Genomic DNA, 16,354 nt, shown 5'->3' with positions numbered 1-16,354 from the left:
GAGAACCACAAGGAGCCACTGGCCAGTCTTGGGGGCCGTTATACAGACAGCAGGTTATACTTTGAAGGAGTTAGGAGCTACTGGGGAGGTTTGAACAAAGGGGGGCCCAGGGTAGTGAAGGTCTTAGAAGCCTCCTGTGGCTTCTTTGTGGGGATGGGACAGTAGGAGCCAAGGCAGAAGCCGAGTGACTGCTCAGGTACCTGTTAAACGAATCCAGGAGAGACACGGTGGGGCTGGGCCAGGACACACGTGGTCAGAGTCCAGTTATAGTCTGAAGGTGGACGTGGAGGCCTGGAAGATTGTTGGCCACGCTGCCGCTCCCTGGGAAGGAGGCTAACGCTGCGGTGTCCTCTCTTTAGGCCAGCTCGTTGTCTACTGCAAGGGTTTGTCTCAGGGACCCCCGGCTGCCAGGCACCATGACAGTGAGGGGGGCCGCGCTGGCCCCAGATCCAGTGTCGCCCACGACCATGGCAGCGCCGCCCAGCGTGTCTGTGATCCCCGAGGGCAGCCCCACGGCCATGGAGCAGCCTGTGTTCCTGATGACAACGGCCGCGCAGGCCATCTCCGGGTTCTTCGTTTGGACGGCCCTGCTCATCACCTGCCACCAGGTACCCAGGCCAGCCCGGGGCTCTTGAGCCGGAGAGCCGCGGGAGGCCCTGCAGAAGGGTCCTCAGAGGTTTTCTAGTCCCCACAGGGTATGAGGCCAGGCTTCTGCTCACGTCCATGGGACAGGACAGGTCACATGGGCTGCCTCGGCTGTAGGGGGCCCTGCAGAGGCACATGGATGTCAGTGACCTGTTTGCAGAGGAAAAGATTGAGACATAGAGGTGGTGGGGTGCTGGCCTAATCATGCATAGGCTGGTGGCAGAGCCAGGATGGAGGGCAGGTCTCCTGTCCCCCTATACTCACAGTCCCAGAGGAGGCCTGCCTGGGCTGCCCGAGGAAGAAGGTTTGAAGAAGCGCGGCTGAGCCCGTCTGGGTCCCCTGTCAGCTCCTCTCCTGCTGCTCAGTGTCCCTGTCCCTCCTTGAACCTGATTGCTTCCAAGGCAGTTGGCTCCTAGCAGCTGGGGGAGATTTTGTTCTCCCCCAACCCCCAACCCCCGCCCCCACTCCCCGAGCCCAGGACGCGGCGGGCCGGGTATGCAGTTGTGAGAGCTGGGCCGGGACTCTGGCTGCCGGGACTGAGAAGTGTGGCTGGAGCAGTTGCTGGCCTTCGCGTGTGGCTGCTAGTTCCTGCTTTCTAAAAACTGCACCACATTCTCCCCCTTCCCCGTGGGGCCGGCAGCGCGGCTCTGTTTGACACATGGGAAAGGGAGACGCCGGGTGACAGTGACATCACTGTAGCCACTCACTGGGGAAGCGCTTCTGCCTCTGGGGAAGCGAGGGTCCCTTCTGTCCCTTGCACAGGGTGGACGCTGCTGCCCTAAAACCCCGGGGACAAGGCATCAGGAAGGCCGGGGTGCTGGCAAGGAGATCTGCCTTTCCATTGAGGGCCTCCTCTGTGCCACTCGCCCCAGGTTCCCCAACTGGCTGGGTGCACAGGCCCTGGGGCACTTGTTGCATCCCCGACCATGCTTTCCTCTGATCCGTAGAGTCCTGGGCCTGGTCTCATGGCCCCCACGTCTGTGACGCTGGCCTGGGCCCCTTGAATGCACCCTACAAGCTCTGCTCCCCGGGTTTGTGGTGGGAGCTCCGTCGCCGAGGAGGGGTTGGGGCTCAGGGCCGAGGACTGGTCACGGCACCAGGTAGCAGCGGAGGCAAATAGCAGGACACGACTGTCCCCTTGGCCGTGGAGTACAGGGGTGGCAGGTGGCAGATGGGCTGCCGTGGGGGGCTCCCTAGCTGAGCCCACCCCTATCTGCCCGCAGATCTACATGCACCTGCGCTGCTACAGCTGCCCCAACGAGCAGCGCTACATCGTCCGCATCCTCTTCATCGTGCCCATCTACGCCTTCGACTCCTGGCTCAGCCTTCTCTTCTTCACCAACGACCAGTACTACGTCTACTTCGGCACTGTGCGGGACTGCTATGAGGGTGAGGAGGGCGTGTGGGCTGGGCTGGGGTGCCGGGGAGCGCCGGGTGGGCCTGGGAGCCCGGAGCCCCTCAGCCCGGGCTGTGCCTCGCTTCTCTGTCCACTTCAGGGTTCCCGTCTGGACCCCCACGTGCAGGGGACGGCCCCATGTGTAGCACTTGGCCACAGGGCTCCCATGGCACTTTTAGGGACGCTGGCAAACCGGGAGCCTCCCCCTGTGCCTCTTTTCTCAGTCTGGTGTTTCTGATGGGAGTGAGCAGCAAAGACGTTGTCTGTTTGTAGACAGAAACCCCCGGGTACAGATGGGTCAGAGGCTCATCCGGGGGCCTAGGGCAAGGCAGTGGCAGGGGTGAGAGCAGGAACAGGCTGGGAGCCCACGTCAGCAGAGCCGGGCACCGGGTAGTTGCTCCCTCAGTCCAGGATTTCTGAAAGAACAAGGGCCTTGATCACATGCCTCCCGCGCCCCTGCGAGTGCAGGTGGCCGCCTCGAATTCCCAGCTTGGCTCTGCCAGGTGAGAATGCTGAGGCCAGATGGGGCCCTGCTCTGGGCATAAGGGGGGCTCTGATGCCTGATGTCCCTGGAAGCAGCAGGGTCCACAGAAACCTGGGTTCCTGGGGAGCTGCTTGCGCTACTGTTGAGAATCCTTTTCCAATCATGTGCCAATTGCAAGTGGGGGCCCAGAAGCGGCCTCTGCCCACTGGTTCCCTCAGACGCACAAAGCTGTTCCCTGCTAGGGGGGGATCCTCTCCTGTCTGGTCTAGGGGCAGGTGTGGTCTCCCTTCGCTACGGGGCCCCACACACCGAAGTGCCTGCCAGAAGTGGGGTGCAGCCGGGGCAGTGTCTGTGCCGTCCCCACTCTGTGCCCCAGAGACAGTAGCAGACGTTTGGCTGGGGGTACCCCCCTCCCCACCCCGGCTCCAGAAGCCTCTTTGTTCAGGCCCCGCCTGTCCCAACCTTCCTCTTGGTCCACTTAGAGGCCCTGGTAAGAAGTCTGCCTCCCTGCTAAGCATGTGTCCTAGCAACAGTTATCCACCACCCCCCCGCCTCTCCGCAGCAACCAGGGAGTTCACGAATGGCACCAGCACCAGCACCGCAGCTGCGGGGAGGGGAGTTCAGGCTGCCCCACAGTTCACCAGCTTTTCATGTCCTAGTTGGTGGGCTTGGGCCTTGCCTTGCCCCCTTTCTGCAGCTCTGCTCAGCATGTGGGACCCCCTCCCCTTGCCCTTCCATCTACAGGGCATAGTTGGGGTTGGAGGGCTTCCCTTAAAATTCAAGAAGAGCCCCCCCTTCATTCCCCTCCCACTCCACCCTTCCTTCTTGGTGTCTGAAGACCCAGGAAGGGGCCAAAGGGGGATCAGGGGTCAGGTTGTGCCGGAGGACCCCGATTTCAGAGCCAGGCCGCTGGGCTCTCTCTGGCCACTGAGCAGACATTTGTTCTTCTCTTTAACAAAATTACAACTAACATTTTACTCTCGTGCAGACACTAGTGCACGCACTTGAAACACAAAATCACTGTGATTCCTCTTCACTCCCAAGTTCACTGCATTTTCAACCCTTTAAACTTTTTTTTATTCTTAAAATAACCTAAAAATATGCTTATACTATTGGTTCTCAATTTTTCAATTTCAGATAGGGTTCCATAGTGACCTTTGATTGTAGAACGCTTTGACTGGGTATCTTACCCCAATCCCCGCCCCCCCCCCCCCCCCCCTTCTCTTCATCTTTTCACCGTGACTAGACCACAGTTTTTTCTCAGTCTGCCTTCAGTGTTTACACTGTCACCTATCTGTAGATACTGATCAGAGCTGAGCCGTGTAGTGTCCCAGGCTAACATTCCCCTGTATCACTTTTTATTTTCCTCTGGCTATTGCTCGCCTTGCTTTTTGGTTTGCTCTACTTTCTGTGGATCTATCATTAATTTCTTCCCAAATGCTTCAGTTGACTCTGAGAGAGAAACCCTCCTCCGTGCTGTCAGACACACGGGCGTATCTGCTGGCTCTGGGTCTTCCCCAAGCCCTGCTCTTCCTGCTCTGGTCTTGACTGGCTGCTTTCTGGCCACTTTTACTGCTCGGCTCTTGTCCTAGGTCTTCTCACCACCATGCTGGGACGCCTGCCTGCCTCTCCTGTGCTCGATCACCTGTTCCCTGGATGCCTTTTTTTTTCCTCGTCTGTGGTTTGCTCTCCCTCTTTGGTCAGTCCTTTTCTTCCAGGAGCTTCCTGGCAAGAAGCGTCCGTGAGAGTTCTGGTTTTTCATTTTGCAATCTGAAAATTATCTGCAGATATTTCTACTCTCTTATCTTATTTGGAATTTCATGGGAATCCATTTCTAAGCTGGAAATCACCCCTGCCCCTGAATTTTGAAGGCAAGTTTTCCCCCGTCTTTTAGCTTCCAGTGTCATTTTGGGAAAGTCAGCTGGATTCTGATCCTTAATGCTGGTATGCGACCTGCTCTTTGAGGATCTTGCCTTTACCCCCAGTGTTGTAGAATCCCCCAAGTGGTGGGTTCTTTATTCTTCGTGTGGGGCACCCCGTGGGCCCTCTCCATGTGGAAGCTCCCGCCCTGAGGTTTTGGGAAGTTTTCTTGTATGTTTCTTTCATAATTTCTTCCCCTTCTACTTCATCCTGCCATTCGGGAATTCCTGTTGTAGGTTGTTGCACTTATGAATGGAGCTGAATTTTCCACCTCCTTTTTTGTTCTGCTTTTCAGGAGGGTTTTTTGTTTGTTGGTTGGTTGGTTGGTTTTGAGCCCCTGTTGTTGGTACTGGGCGGAGTATCTCCTCTCTCTGGAGATGCTGAGTACAATTTTCTTCTGCTCCCTGCCTTATCTCAGCCTCCTGAGTTCCTTTCATCTGTTGGCTTTGGTCTTTGACCTTTGTGTTGGAAGTTCTCCTCAAATGTCTAGTGTCCTTGGCTATTGTGGTGTTTAAGAATGGGGCTCAAGATAGCTGAACCTCCCATTCGGGTGATGGGGCACGTGATGTGACCCCGCCAGTTTCGTGCAGCGGTAAGGGTAGGTACCCAACGAGGATGTTTTGATTCTGGGTCTGTTTTTCCGGAGAACAGTGTTCTCATCTCCAGGCTGAGTTGAGGGAGCGGTTAGGCCATGGGACCCAGCATCTCGCCTTTCACGTTTAGGCCTCATGCACTTGTGCATATGACCTCATTGCCCTCCGCTGAGCCACATTCTCCCAGGACAGAACTGTCTACATCTGTTTTAAGAGTGGAAACCCGGTAGCTCCACGTGGAGACTTGGAGCTGAGGTTCCCATTGGCACCCTTAGCCTTCACGATGTCCGGTGTGTCCGGTTTTGGGCTTTCCTGGGGATCTCATTGGCTCCCTCCCTTCCTGAGTCTGTGACCACGTTGCATCTTCCAGAGTGTGGTCAGCATCTCTGGTCTGCTGCCCCTGGTGCTGGCCCCTTGTGCGTGAAGGTTTGTACCTCCCCCATTTGTTTGCCTTCCAGCAGGGCAGTGGGGGAGCAAGTAACACTAAACCCTGCAATTTGGTGGCAGGATTGCTGTCTTCTAAGGAGGGGCTGAGTCTCAGAGAAGTTTCTACCATCTGGCAAGGTCTGTACTCCGTGTGGTGCGAGGACGAGCCATCGGGGCAGGTAAACAGAGGAGGGCAGACTAAGTCCCCTGCACGCAGGTAGCGTATGATCATGCTCAGGGCAAGGGGTAGCCCCTAGAGATGTCTCTGGGACAGCCCCAGGGCGCTCTGTGATCAGAGGGGTGCAGAGGGCTGGAGTTCGGAGGAGGGAGACTGACTGCACTGTCGCCTCACACAGGAACTGTGTTGTGAATGCTTTTTTTGTGGTGTTCGTTTTCCCGCATGTTTTTCCTTACTCTTAGCTCATTCTCACCTCCCAGTTACTGGTGGATGTATTACCATCCTCACTTGTACTCGTGAAGAAAAGACCGAGTTGGCTAAGGAACAGGATTACCTAGAGAGTCGCTGCCAGAGGCCAGACGCAGCCCTGGGTCTCTGGGTCCCCAGAGTGGCTCGCGTCAGGCCGGGCAGAGGAGGGCAGGCCTGTGTCCTCCCCGTGGAGGAGCACGGGCTCTGTTAAGAGGGGAGTTTCCATGAAACAGTTAAAGAAGGAGGCTGCCTTCACCTTGCTTCAGATTTTGGACAAACCTCACTGCCTGGAATCTGGCCCAACATGAAGCATCGTCTGAGGCAGAGAGAGAGGACAGCGGGGGTAAACGGAACCCAGCCGAGCGCCGCAGACGCAGGGCCGCACGAGCCCCAAAGGCCGGGGTGCTGCTGTGGGTCCCGGCACTGACAGCGCAGTCGGTCAGAACAAAGGAAGGTATAGAGAGGAAACCAATCAGAAAAGGCATCAGGAACAGTGATCTGGGTGACAGGGAACAGCCATAGGCAGGATCGATGAGGGCAGACAGGTCACAAGGGAGGAGGGATTAAAGCAGCTTGGGGCAGACCCCAGCCCACGAGGGCTGTGGCCCACTGTGTCCATTGCTGTCCCTGGTGATCCCAGAAGAAAAGAGAGGGAAGCTTGTTCTGAGGCCCCTATTCACTGAGCACAGAAGATCTCTGTCCAAAGTAGTCACAATTAAGTTTTCTGAGCTCATCCTTGGGTTACCTGCCACGTGGATTGCCCCCACGTCTTCCGAGATAACCAAAGTGTTTGTGGGCGGCCGAGAAGGCCAGGCCTAGGGGCCAGCTACAGGTGCAGAAGGCGTGTGGGGGGAGCGAACTAGGAATGGCCAGTGGCCCCCAGGGCCACTGAGGTTCTGCGCCCAGAGTGTGGCACCCGGCCAGGGTCCAGGGAGGGGTTATTGAATGAACAGACAGGTGTCCTTGTCTGACCTGCTCGTGAGCACTTCTGACTCCGGGAGCCACAGGCAGGGACAGCTGGAGCGCGCTTCCTGGTGCATCCTCTCTGAAGCCCTGGGGGCTCACCGGGGATTGCGGGTGCCTGTTGTGGGGGAGGCTGGGTGGAGGGTGGCCCTTTGGACTGTCCGGGCAGTCCGGGCATCTGTGGGTTAGAGATGCTGCCAGTGAGGAAAGAAGGTCTCGAGTCTCAGGGTCAGAAGGGACCTGTAAAGACTCAGCCTCTCTGCTAAGGTCCCCCTGGCCTCTGATGGCATGCTCCCCCTGCACAGAGCTCACTACCTTGCATCTCTGAAGACGGCCTGCTGGCAGTTGTTTCTTATATTAGGCTGAAGGCCTAGGATCTGCCTCCGGGACCAGATGGGTCCTGTCTGATCCTCTAGACAAGGTCGTGCCCCTTATGTGAAGACAGTAACCCTGATGTCTTTTCTCCAGGCCTCAAGGCTCTAGTAAGATGCTCATTTCATCTCCCATTTTGGTCAGTTGCTCCTGATTTTGTGCATTTGTTTCTAATCCATTTAAGACTTGGTATCTAGGGGGTGCCTGGGTGGCTCAGTTGGCTAAGCATCTGGCTCTTGACTTTGGCTCAGGTCATGATCTCAGGGTCGTGGGATTGAGCCTGAATTGGGCTTGGTGGTCAGTGGGGAGTCTGCTTGAGATTCTCTCTCTCCCTTTGTCCCTCCTCCTCTTCCCTCTAAAATAAATAATTCTTTAAGGTTTAGTATCTAGAATGGAACAGAAAGTTCCATTGTCCAGGGCAGGAGAGAGAGACAGAAGGATCATCCCTTCCCTTCTGGATGCTCCCCTCTAAACCGGAGGGCCTGGTCGGTGGGTCCCTTGGGCACTCATATATCTCTAGGGCCTAGCACGGAGCCTGGCACACAGGCTGTGGTTAGTACTTAGGGAGGCAAAGAGTCATTCCACGTCTCTGGGGCCTCTCGGGGGAGCAGCCCGGAGCTGTGGTCCGAGGGGCAGTCAGGCACCAAGCTGCTAGCCAAGAACCACACTCCACCACTGGCCTCCAACCCAGCGGGTGCCGTCTTCTCGTGCCCGGGCCGCGTGTCTTCGTGTTTCTTCCCAGGGTGTGCGTTGAGTTGTCTATTGTAAACAGCCTTGTTGGGGCGGGGGTCGTGTTTTGCCTGGCTCAGTAATTTCCTGGGAGGGGATTGATTTGTCCAGATGGTCAGTGGGTGCTGGTGTGGGCTGTTTGAGTCATCTCCAGGATAGTCGTACTTTGTCTCCCTTCTCTGAGAACATGTTACTGACTCACTGATGGTTCTTTAAAGGAAGCCGTCAGCCAATCGGTATCTTACCGACGGGCTGGGCCGGGAGCACTGGGAAAAGTCCAGAACTTTGAGCTGAGAGATACGGATGCCATGGGATGATTCTGGCCAGTTGAGTGCAGAGCTTGACAGGGACAGACTGCTCAGCCCCGGAATTCAGGCGGGTGCTGCCGTCTGTCCTGACGCAGGAGAGGATGTGAGCTCAGGAGTCGAGGCTTGCAAGACGGCCTGGCTTGGGAGAATGGCTCTGGACAAGGGGAATGACGAACCTTGACCCCTGGGGCTTCTCTTGAGAGGTCCGTATTTCGGGGACTCGTGTCTGGTCCGCGCAGCATGCAGAAGGATGGGCTCTGCAGGCGAGAAAGGAGTGCGGGCCTCTCCGAGCCGCACCCCGAGTTAAGACCCTCTGGTAGTCCGCGGCAGGCTGACAAAGAGTTGGCAATCTGGAAAGAACACTGGGGACCGCGGCGTGGGTTGTTCCATGCGAGCTCAGCCTTAGCGAAGGAATCGCATTTCGCCCTTGTCCTCGAGGAAGGGGCTGCTGTTACCCCGGCCTGCCGGTGAGGAAACCGTGGCATGGCACACTTAGGAAGCAACGGAGCCACCACTCACACCTGCTGGCAGTCTGGCTCCAGGGTCCGGGGCTTCCCTGCTGGGTGTGACACTGCCCCCCTCTATACGGGAAGACTCGGCCGGGAAGACTCGGCCGGATCAACGTCGCGGTTGTGGAGTGTGGAGGGAGCCTGGCTCTGGACAAGGGAGAGGGGGTGTCTCAGCAGGGCCTGCCCCTGAGCCTTAGCAGAGGCCCCAGAACATGCTAGCATGGGAGGTGTGAGAGCTCCCGGTGCATCCTGGGAGCTTTCAGAGTGGTGTTATATCATGCGGATGTATGTGCATATACATAGAGATGTTATGTAGACACGCAAACACACACGTGTACGTATGCATTTATTCTGGCTGCGTAATCACCCAGACTAGTGTAAAACGACCATTCCTTTTGTTCACGGACAGTGCAGTCCAGGAAAGTGGATGGGGCACTGTGCGGGTAGTCTGTCCCTGTGCCCTGCTGTCTGGGCCTCCACTGGGGGACCCTCAGCTGGGGGACCCTCAGCTGGGGGCGTGGCGTCTGCAGTCTGGTGCGCTTGTGTGTCTGGCACTTGTTGCTGGCATCAGCTGGGGCCTCAGGTCCTCCCACCCGAGCCACTCTGGGTAGTGTCTCCACGTGGGCTGGCTTGGGCTCCCTCGGAGCAGGGGGGCTGCATCCGAGGACAGGCATCTCAAGAGAAAGAAACAGAAGAAAGAGGCCTTCTCGAAGCCCAGTGTCAGGGGTCTTGGAGCAGCACCTGTGCTGTAGTCACCCCAGGCTCCCCCTGGATGCAGAGGGAGGGAGGGAGGAAGACCCTATGTCCCCCGCAGAGGGGAGCCAGCATCAGGGTGTGGCCATCTTTGGAAGGTACCACTGGCCACCGTGTAGCTGGAGCCAGCTTGGGACGGGCATGTCCATCCTACTTGGCCTCATGTGGTTTCGGACAAAGCTGGTCAGCGGCTGACATCAGATTTGGTTTGATGCCTCCCCCCCGGCCCCAATGCCCCAGAGTTCTCGGCACTGAAGAGTGCTTTGGAGCTCAGTGGAGACTGCCACAGTCCCCACATTTCCCGAGCTGCTTCCAGGCCAGGCAGGCAGTGTCCGCAGGCCCCATTGGGGGACCCTGGCCCCCGAGGAAGACCAGCAGATAAACAGTAGTGGCCGTCTAGTGGGCACGACTAAGGCCAGCCACTCTTCGGAGTACTTTGGGTACTCAAACCTCATACCCCCTGGCAGGATAGGTGCCTCTGTTGTCTCCATCTAACAGATGAGGAGACTGAGGCACAGAAAGGCTCCCAGCTAATGGGGGACAAACCCTCTACTACATCCGTAGACAGACAGTCACAGCACCATGTGGTAGGTGAGATGCTGAGATGGGGTGCTACCTGGAACCCCTGACCTTAGCTGGCAGCGTGAGCCCATGATGCGTTAGGTATACCACACTGCAAACATACTCCTTCCCAAACCGCTGAAGGCCCACGTTTGCCCATAGATCTGTCGCCGGGATCGCATGCTCTCCAGCTCAAGGTAGCCCCATGGTCGTGGTGTGCCAGGTGTGTGCCGAGTGCTGTGGCCATGCTCTGGGGTGGAGGTGGGCCCTCTTCCAGGGGCTGCAGTCCCGTGGGAGTGGTCAGAGATCATGCTAGCCAGGCCCCGGGGCAGGAAACACGGCCCAGCATCTGTAGGTCAGTGGTTCCCTGGGTGAGAACATGCCAGCCTCCATGAAAGGAGCCAGAGACTCTCAGGGGGTCTCATGGGTTTCAAGGACGCCAGCAACACAGAGGGAGGGGCACCCCAGGCCGTGGGAATCAGCAAAGGGAAGCACATGGAGGATGTCATAACCTACAGGGAAAGAGGGGCATCTAGTTCCCCGGGAAGGCCATGTGGGGAGTGGGCGGGGGCCAAGTCACTATGGAAAAATCTCGAATGCCAAGGTCAGGGCTGTACCTGGAGCTGTGAGGGCCTCTATGCAACAGGGGGGACAGCAGGGTCATGTAAGGAGCCCTCTGTCTGCAGGGTCGCGGCTGTTTCCCTTGCCCTTCCTGTTCCCTGACCCCACTTGGTCCCTCACGCCTTTGCTGCCCGTTCGAGTTCCCATGCTCTCGGCCTGAGCTTCCTCCAGCGCCTTTGCCTTCCGGCGGCCTCTGCGGTACTCCTGCTCCCCAGTCTCCCCATCCTTGCTCCCGGCACGTCCCCGTGCTCTTGGCACCCTGCAGGCCGCAGCCTTCATCTTGCTGACCCGCAGAAGTCCTCTCGGTGTGCTATGGTCTAGCGTTGACAGCGTACCTCGGTGCTGCCTGTCGCTGCTGCAGAGCTGTGTCTCTGTGGTGCCGTCGAGCCGCATCCGGACAGAGCTGGCCCAGCTGCCCTGCACATTTGTGCTTGATTTTGTGACCTTCGTTGCCACCCCACAGCCTCTACTGGCGTGCGTACTAACCTGCCCCTCTGGCTAGTTGAATGGACAAAGGTTGTCCTGCCTCATTCCTGCTGAAAATTTCTCCTGAGATCCCTCCAGAGAATGTTTTATTGTTTTGTTGTAAAACTCTGATCCGTAAGACACGCACGCGCACACACACGCACACAGTAACAAAGCTGGTACCTGTTGATCCCCAGAATGTGCTCCCCAGCCCCCAGCGAGCCCAGCCCCGTCTCCCCCTGCAATCTGGAACTTTGTGCTTATCACCGTGTGTCGCTTTACGGGGTGACCAGCAGCGTACGTGCATGTACCGCACACAGCGTGACTCAGCTTTGCCTGGTTTGGTGACCATTGGAATATTCTCTGTGCGGGTCCCTGTGTCCCCACGGCCCCGTGACCGTGGTGCCTCCACTCTTGTGGCTGTTTAGAATCCCACCATCTGTTTGCCCAGCCTGCTGGTCTGAGTGGTTTTCTCTGGACATCTCTCACAGCCCTGGTCATCTATAATTTCCTGAGCCTGTGCTACGAATACCTCGGGGGAGAAAGTTCCATCATGTCGGAGATCAGAGGGAAGCCCATCGAGTGAGTAGTTGGTCTCCCTGGAGCCCCCACAGCACCCTGTTTCCTGGGTCTGAGGGTCTTCGAGCTGTCCTGGTATCAGCCGGACACACAGACTGACCCTGCCCAGAACCTGGCCCTGTGGTGCCTCTCCTCCCTTCCCGAGCGACGCCATTCACGGCGACCATGGGGACGGCCTCACCGGCACTTACTCCTTTTTTCTTCTCCTGTCCCCTCCTGTCTGCCTGTTTTTTTCTCTTGTAGTCTTTCCACTCAGCACTTGGCAGGTTGGTTTGTTGTGTCCAGGCTGGTGCAGCCCTGCTCCCTGATGCCCCCCACCCCGGACCTCCCACCACCACCAGTGCAGACTCTCCCCGAGTGCTTGGCCTCCGGGCGAAGACTGCCTGAAATCTGTGCCCCATTCCCAGCCCCGGTCTGCTCTCCCCGGGCTCATGTGGTTGTGAGGGAAGGTGGCCTCCCCCAGCCCCACCTTCCCCGAATCCTGGCTGTCTGCCTTCTAGCCTCCCCTCCGCTTGTCTCTTCCAGGTCCAGCTGTATGTACGGCACGTGCTGCCTCTGGGGAAAGACTTACTCCATTGGATTCCTCCGGTTCTGCAAGCAGGTGCGTGTCCCTGCACCGGCCCCGGTTGAGGGGTCCAGGCCAGGGTCCCAGAGCCTGGGAGCCACCCCTGCTCATCCGGTGGCAGAGGCGGGCTTAGGGCCAGAGGAGCCCACCTGCAGAGTTCCCATACCCTGTGAGGTACGCGAAGGCCCTGCACCCATGCCCCATGCCGTTAGGCATGCGTGCATGAGCCGAGCGTGCTCCAAGGGGCAGCAACAGGGTCCTGAGAGGGTCTGTGGCGGCCCCGGGCGGGAGGTGGTCCCATTCCTGCTCACTTCCACCAGGCGGGTCTTGGTGTGTGTGTGTGAGAATGAGGCGGCGCAGGGATTCTAGAGTCTCAGCTTGAAACCCCTCCTCGGCTGCAGCTAGAGGTCAGGAGTGCTTCTGCGTGAAAGCTCGATGGGCCTGCCGAGTCTCTGGTTTGTTCCCCATTTCCACCAGCTTCCGGTTTCCTCCGCTGCCTCCCCTGTGGTCTCCGGGAGCTGGGCGGAGGCCGCGCGGGGTTGTGGTGAAGCACTTGGGCCCGGGTGTCCGACCATCTGAGTTTGATTTTCAGCTTTTCCTCTTGACTGGGTGACCCTGGCGAGGTTATGTAATAGCTTCCTGAGCGTGACTTGGTTTCCTTCTTCTGTAAAGCAGGCGGAACGTTACTTACCTCGAGGGATGGCACGAGGCCCAGGTGGGGGATGGATGGGAAGCAGTCAGCACAGACAGGCACCGAGCCCACTCTTGTCGGGGGAGGAAGAGCCTGCCCCTGCTGGGACCTCTGGGTCACCAAGAGTAGTCACTGCAGCTGATGACCCTGGCCACCAGAGGGCTGGCCTTTCCACTCCCTTCTGTGCAGGGACACTGCCCGCGATGCGGGCACACCCACGTAGCACCTACCTGGAAGGACCGGGTCTACACCCGTGTCTACGCCGCAGGCCAGCTTCCAGCTCTGCCTTCCCTTGGGCGTTCCTCCATTCACAATCTCCCTCCTGGGCCTGGAGGCAAAGAGTTAAAAGTGTCCCTGGGGTCAGGGTGGGTGGGGCCTTCCAGAGCGTTTGTTTACCAGCCTTTCAGCCGCCCTGGGCCCAGCTGTGACTCACCGCCTTCTTTGATGGGTATGTTGTGTACAGAGTTTTGATCCCATGATCACTAGCTTGCTACTCTGGTTATAAATGATTCCCCAGGCCCTGTGGGTTCAGATGTCCTGCTGCTGTTCTGGAAGCAGCAGGGGGAGGTAGTAAGAGGACAGGATTAAAGCGGCCTCTGCATCCCTTTCCCTTGGGAGAGCGCTGCTTCCTCTCTGCTGCTTTCTCCTGAGAAAGCCTGGGCCAGGGGCCCCCGGGATCTGATTCTCCTGGAGAGCTGGTGCACAGCCATCCTCTGGTCAGCCAGCCCCCTCTCCGCAGCCCCCAGGCTGATGAAGAAGGTCTGGCCTGTAGCTCTGGGCCCCGGGGCCGGGGTTACAGCTCTGCAGGTGGTTCTGAACACCCTCCTGGCTGGGGAACTGCTGCCTGGTTCCTCACCCGATCCAGGGCTGTGGTTGGGTGCAGGCTGTGGGGCCTGCTGATGCCGCCTCTTCTGCCCTTCCGTGCCTCGGTTTCCTCAGCTGTAACAGTGCTTTGTTGGGGGGCCCTTGTACGCCCAGCTGACCAGGATGGCGGCGGCCTGTGGGCAGGCTTTTAATGCCCGCGCCTCCTTCCTTTGCCCCAGATGCTGATCCCGCTCCCTCAAGGTAGGTGGTGGGGCCGGGGAATTTGGGGGGCTTTCTTGGTGGCAGCATTGACCTCTGCGCTCCATCACACGTGCTTCCACGCACAGCCCAGGGCCCATGGGGACACCTCACAGACTCGGGTCCCCAGTGGGGCGGAAATGTTGGGGTCAACGGGTTACTTCCTCTGCCCCAGGGTCCTTGCCTGACTTGGAGCCACAGTGGCTCAGCCTTTAAAAGCTGCTCCCCCGCCACGGAAGGGGCCTTACGGCTTAGACATGATTTTCAAGAGCCTGGTGTTTTTGCTTGCTCTCTGGGCACCGTGGGTTGTCCTTGACTTTGCTGGAGCCTCTGGAGGGCACTGTGAGAACCTGGTTTAGGAATTCTTCCAGTGGCTGAGCGGGCCCGTGGAGGCCTTCATTGAACAATAGACACTGCCGTGGTCTTCAGCCCTGCGATGTGGGGCTGGTTACGTCCATTTGTTAGTGAGGTGACCGCTCAGAGGCTACGTGACCGCTCATGTGACCTTCTCCAGATGGTAGCGGGTGAGGCCAGGATTCAGATTCAGATTCAGGATCCCAGACCTTGTGCTTTGAGCTGCCTCCTTTCTTGTGCTCCTGGAGGTCCCTTCCAGCCCCAGTGAGACCCCAGGGGTGGACAAAGGAGGACAGGAGGAGGCTTTGAGAAGGGCCCTGGCCCCCTTCCTGCTGCCCTCCATCACCAGCATCTACCCCCTTGCCCCGTGTCTGCTCTCGGCCTGTCGGTCTTGGTAGGAGCGCCTCCCTCTGCTTGTCCCTGGTGTGTCTCTGGCACATTCCTGCTGACCCCTTCTGTGAGAAGCCCTCCAGCGGACTCCCCTGTCCTGCGCTCGTCTGTCCCCCCAGCGGCCATCCTTAGTCCTTCCTCCTGTCTGCTCGCACGGCCACACTGTACAGCTGTCCCTTCATAGCTTCTGCCTCCCTTCCACACGGCAGTCCCCTAGGGACAGGACATCAGAACAACCCCCCACCCCCACCCCCAGCATCCAGCACAGGCTCTCCTGGCCAGAGGACAGAGGAGGGGCTCGCCACACAGTTTCTTTGTTCGTCCCCAACTCTTGACCTTCTCCCCCGACAGGCCACCCTGCAGTTCTGCGTAGTGAAGCCACTCATGGCTGTCAGCACCGTGGTCCTCCAGGCCTTTGGCAAGTACCGGGACGGCGACTTTGAGTAAGCAGCGGGGGCCCCCTGAGAGGTGGGGGTGGGTGGCCTTGCCCCGAGGCTGTGATGCCCCGCTTTAGGGAAGGGGGTGCCTGCAGACTGGCCCCATGCCCCTGACCTTCCTCTGAGGGGAGGCCGAGGGTGGCCCGTCCCTCCTCATGCCCCCGCGCATCCCTAAGCTGCAAGGCCCAAGCCTGGAGGTGATTATCGTCCTGCTTGGCCCCGCCTCTGGCACAGGAGCCAGCCCTCAGCCCTCGTCACCCTCACGGACAGCCCACAGGCTGGTGCCTGGGGGTAGTGACCACTCCCAAGGCAGGGAGCTAGAAGGTCAGAGCCCTGAGAGGCCTGGCTTGAGTCCCCGGGAGAAGGCTTCTCCCATGTGGACGTCTTTCGTTTTGGGGGGCTAGTGAACAGGACCATGCACCCCAGCCCCATGCCACCTGTACCCCACAGGACAGCCCCGCCAGGGCAGGTGAGCATCTGAGGCCTGGAGGGCGACAGAACTTTGTTCAAGAGAAAAGCAGAGCCAGGCTCTACGTCATTCTCATCCCTGTTGCTGGACCATCGGGCTGAGCCCCCTGGTGCTAGTGGCTTCAATGTCCGGGTTCCCATGAGGAGCCCAGGCACCAGAGCAGAGGCCCAGGGCTGGCCTTCACCGTGGGCACACACACCTCTGCCCCCTGCTTCTTGGCCACTTAGGACCCTTCTTCAGTGGCTCATGGAGCACTTCTTGGGGAACCTTGCTGAGAACCATGGGGGTTGGCATACTGGCTGGGCAGAGGCGGGAGGGAGGCCTTTTGTCCCTCCAAAGGCTCTGTCCAAGCCAGAGAACACTCCCTGTTCCCCCAGTGTCACCAGCGGCTACCTCTACGTGACCATCATCTACAACATCTCTGTCAGCCTGGCCCTCTACGCCCTCTTCCTCTTCTACTTTGCCACCCGGGACCTCCTTAGCCCCTACAGCCCCGTCCTCAAGTTCTTCATGGTCAAGTCTGTCATTTTTCTCTCCTTCTGGCAAGGTGAGCCTCTTCCCAGCCTCTGTAAGGCCTGTGTTGTCTCTGGGCCATCCCAGCCTAGAGCCCAGACTTTTGTCCACTGGGGCCTCCT

The 16,354-nt window shown here is 58.6% G+C and overlaps 1 protein-coding gene across 4 annotated transcripts in view; it reads left to right on the top strand.

The window, feature by feature from the left end:
- TMEM184B (transmembrane protein 184B) overlaps nt 1-16,354 on the top strand; it is a 42,147-nt gene that overhangs the window by 22,007 nt on the left and 3,786 nt on the right. For 2 of the 4 annotated variants that reach the window (XM_032836658.1, XM_032836659.1), the window contains exons 2-7: nt 360-608; nt 1,869-2,034; nt 11,601-11,754; nt 12,277-12,352; nt 15,165-15,256; nt 16,097-16,266. In XM_032836658.1, the coding sequence (XP_032692549.1) occupies nt 417-608; nt 1,869-2,034; nt 11,601-11,754; nt 12,277-12,352; nt 15,165-15,256; nt 16,097-16,266 (850 nt within the window). In that variant the 5' untranslated portion in view covers nt 360-416. Of the gene's footprint in view, nt 1-359; nt 609-1,868; nt 2,035-11,600; nt 11,755-12,276; nt 12,353-15,164; nt 15,257-16,096; nt 16,267-16,354 lie in introns of those variants that run through there. The other 2 variants (XM_032836660.1, XM_032836661.1) reach the window with 1 other exon arrangement.

This window comes from Lontra canadensis, unplaced genomic scaffold, assembly GCF_010015895.1.
Source record: "Lontra canadensis isolate GAN:19392208 unplaced genomic scaffold, GSC_riverotter_1.0 scaffold93, whole genome shotgun sequence".
Lineage (NCBI taxonomy): Eukaryota > Metazoa > Chordata > Mammalia > Carnivora > Mustelidae > Lontra > Lontra canadensis.
Note: the sequence above shows the minus strand (reverse complement) of the source record. Positions and strands in the feature narration are given on the sequence as shown.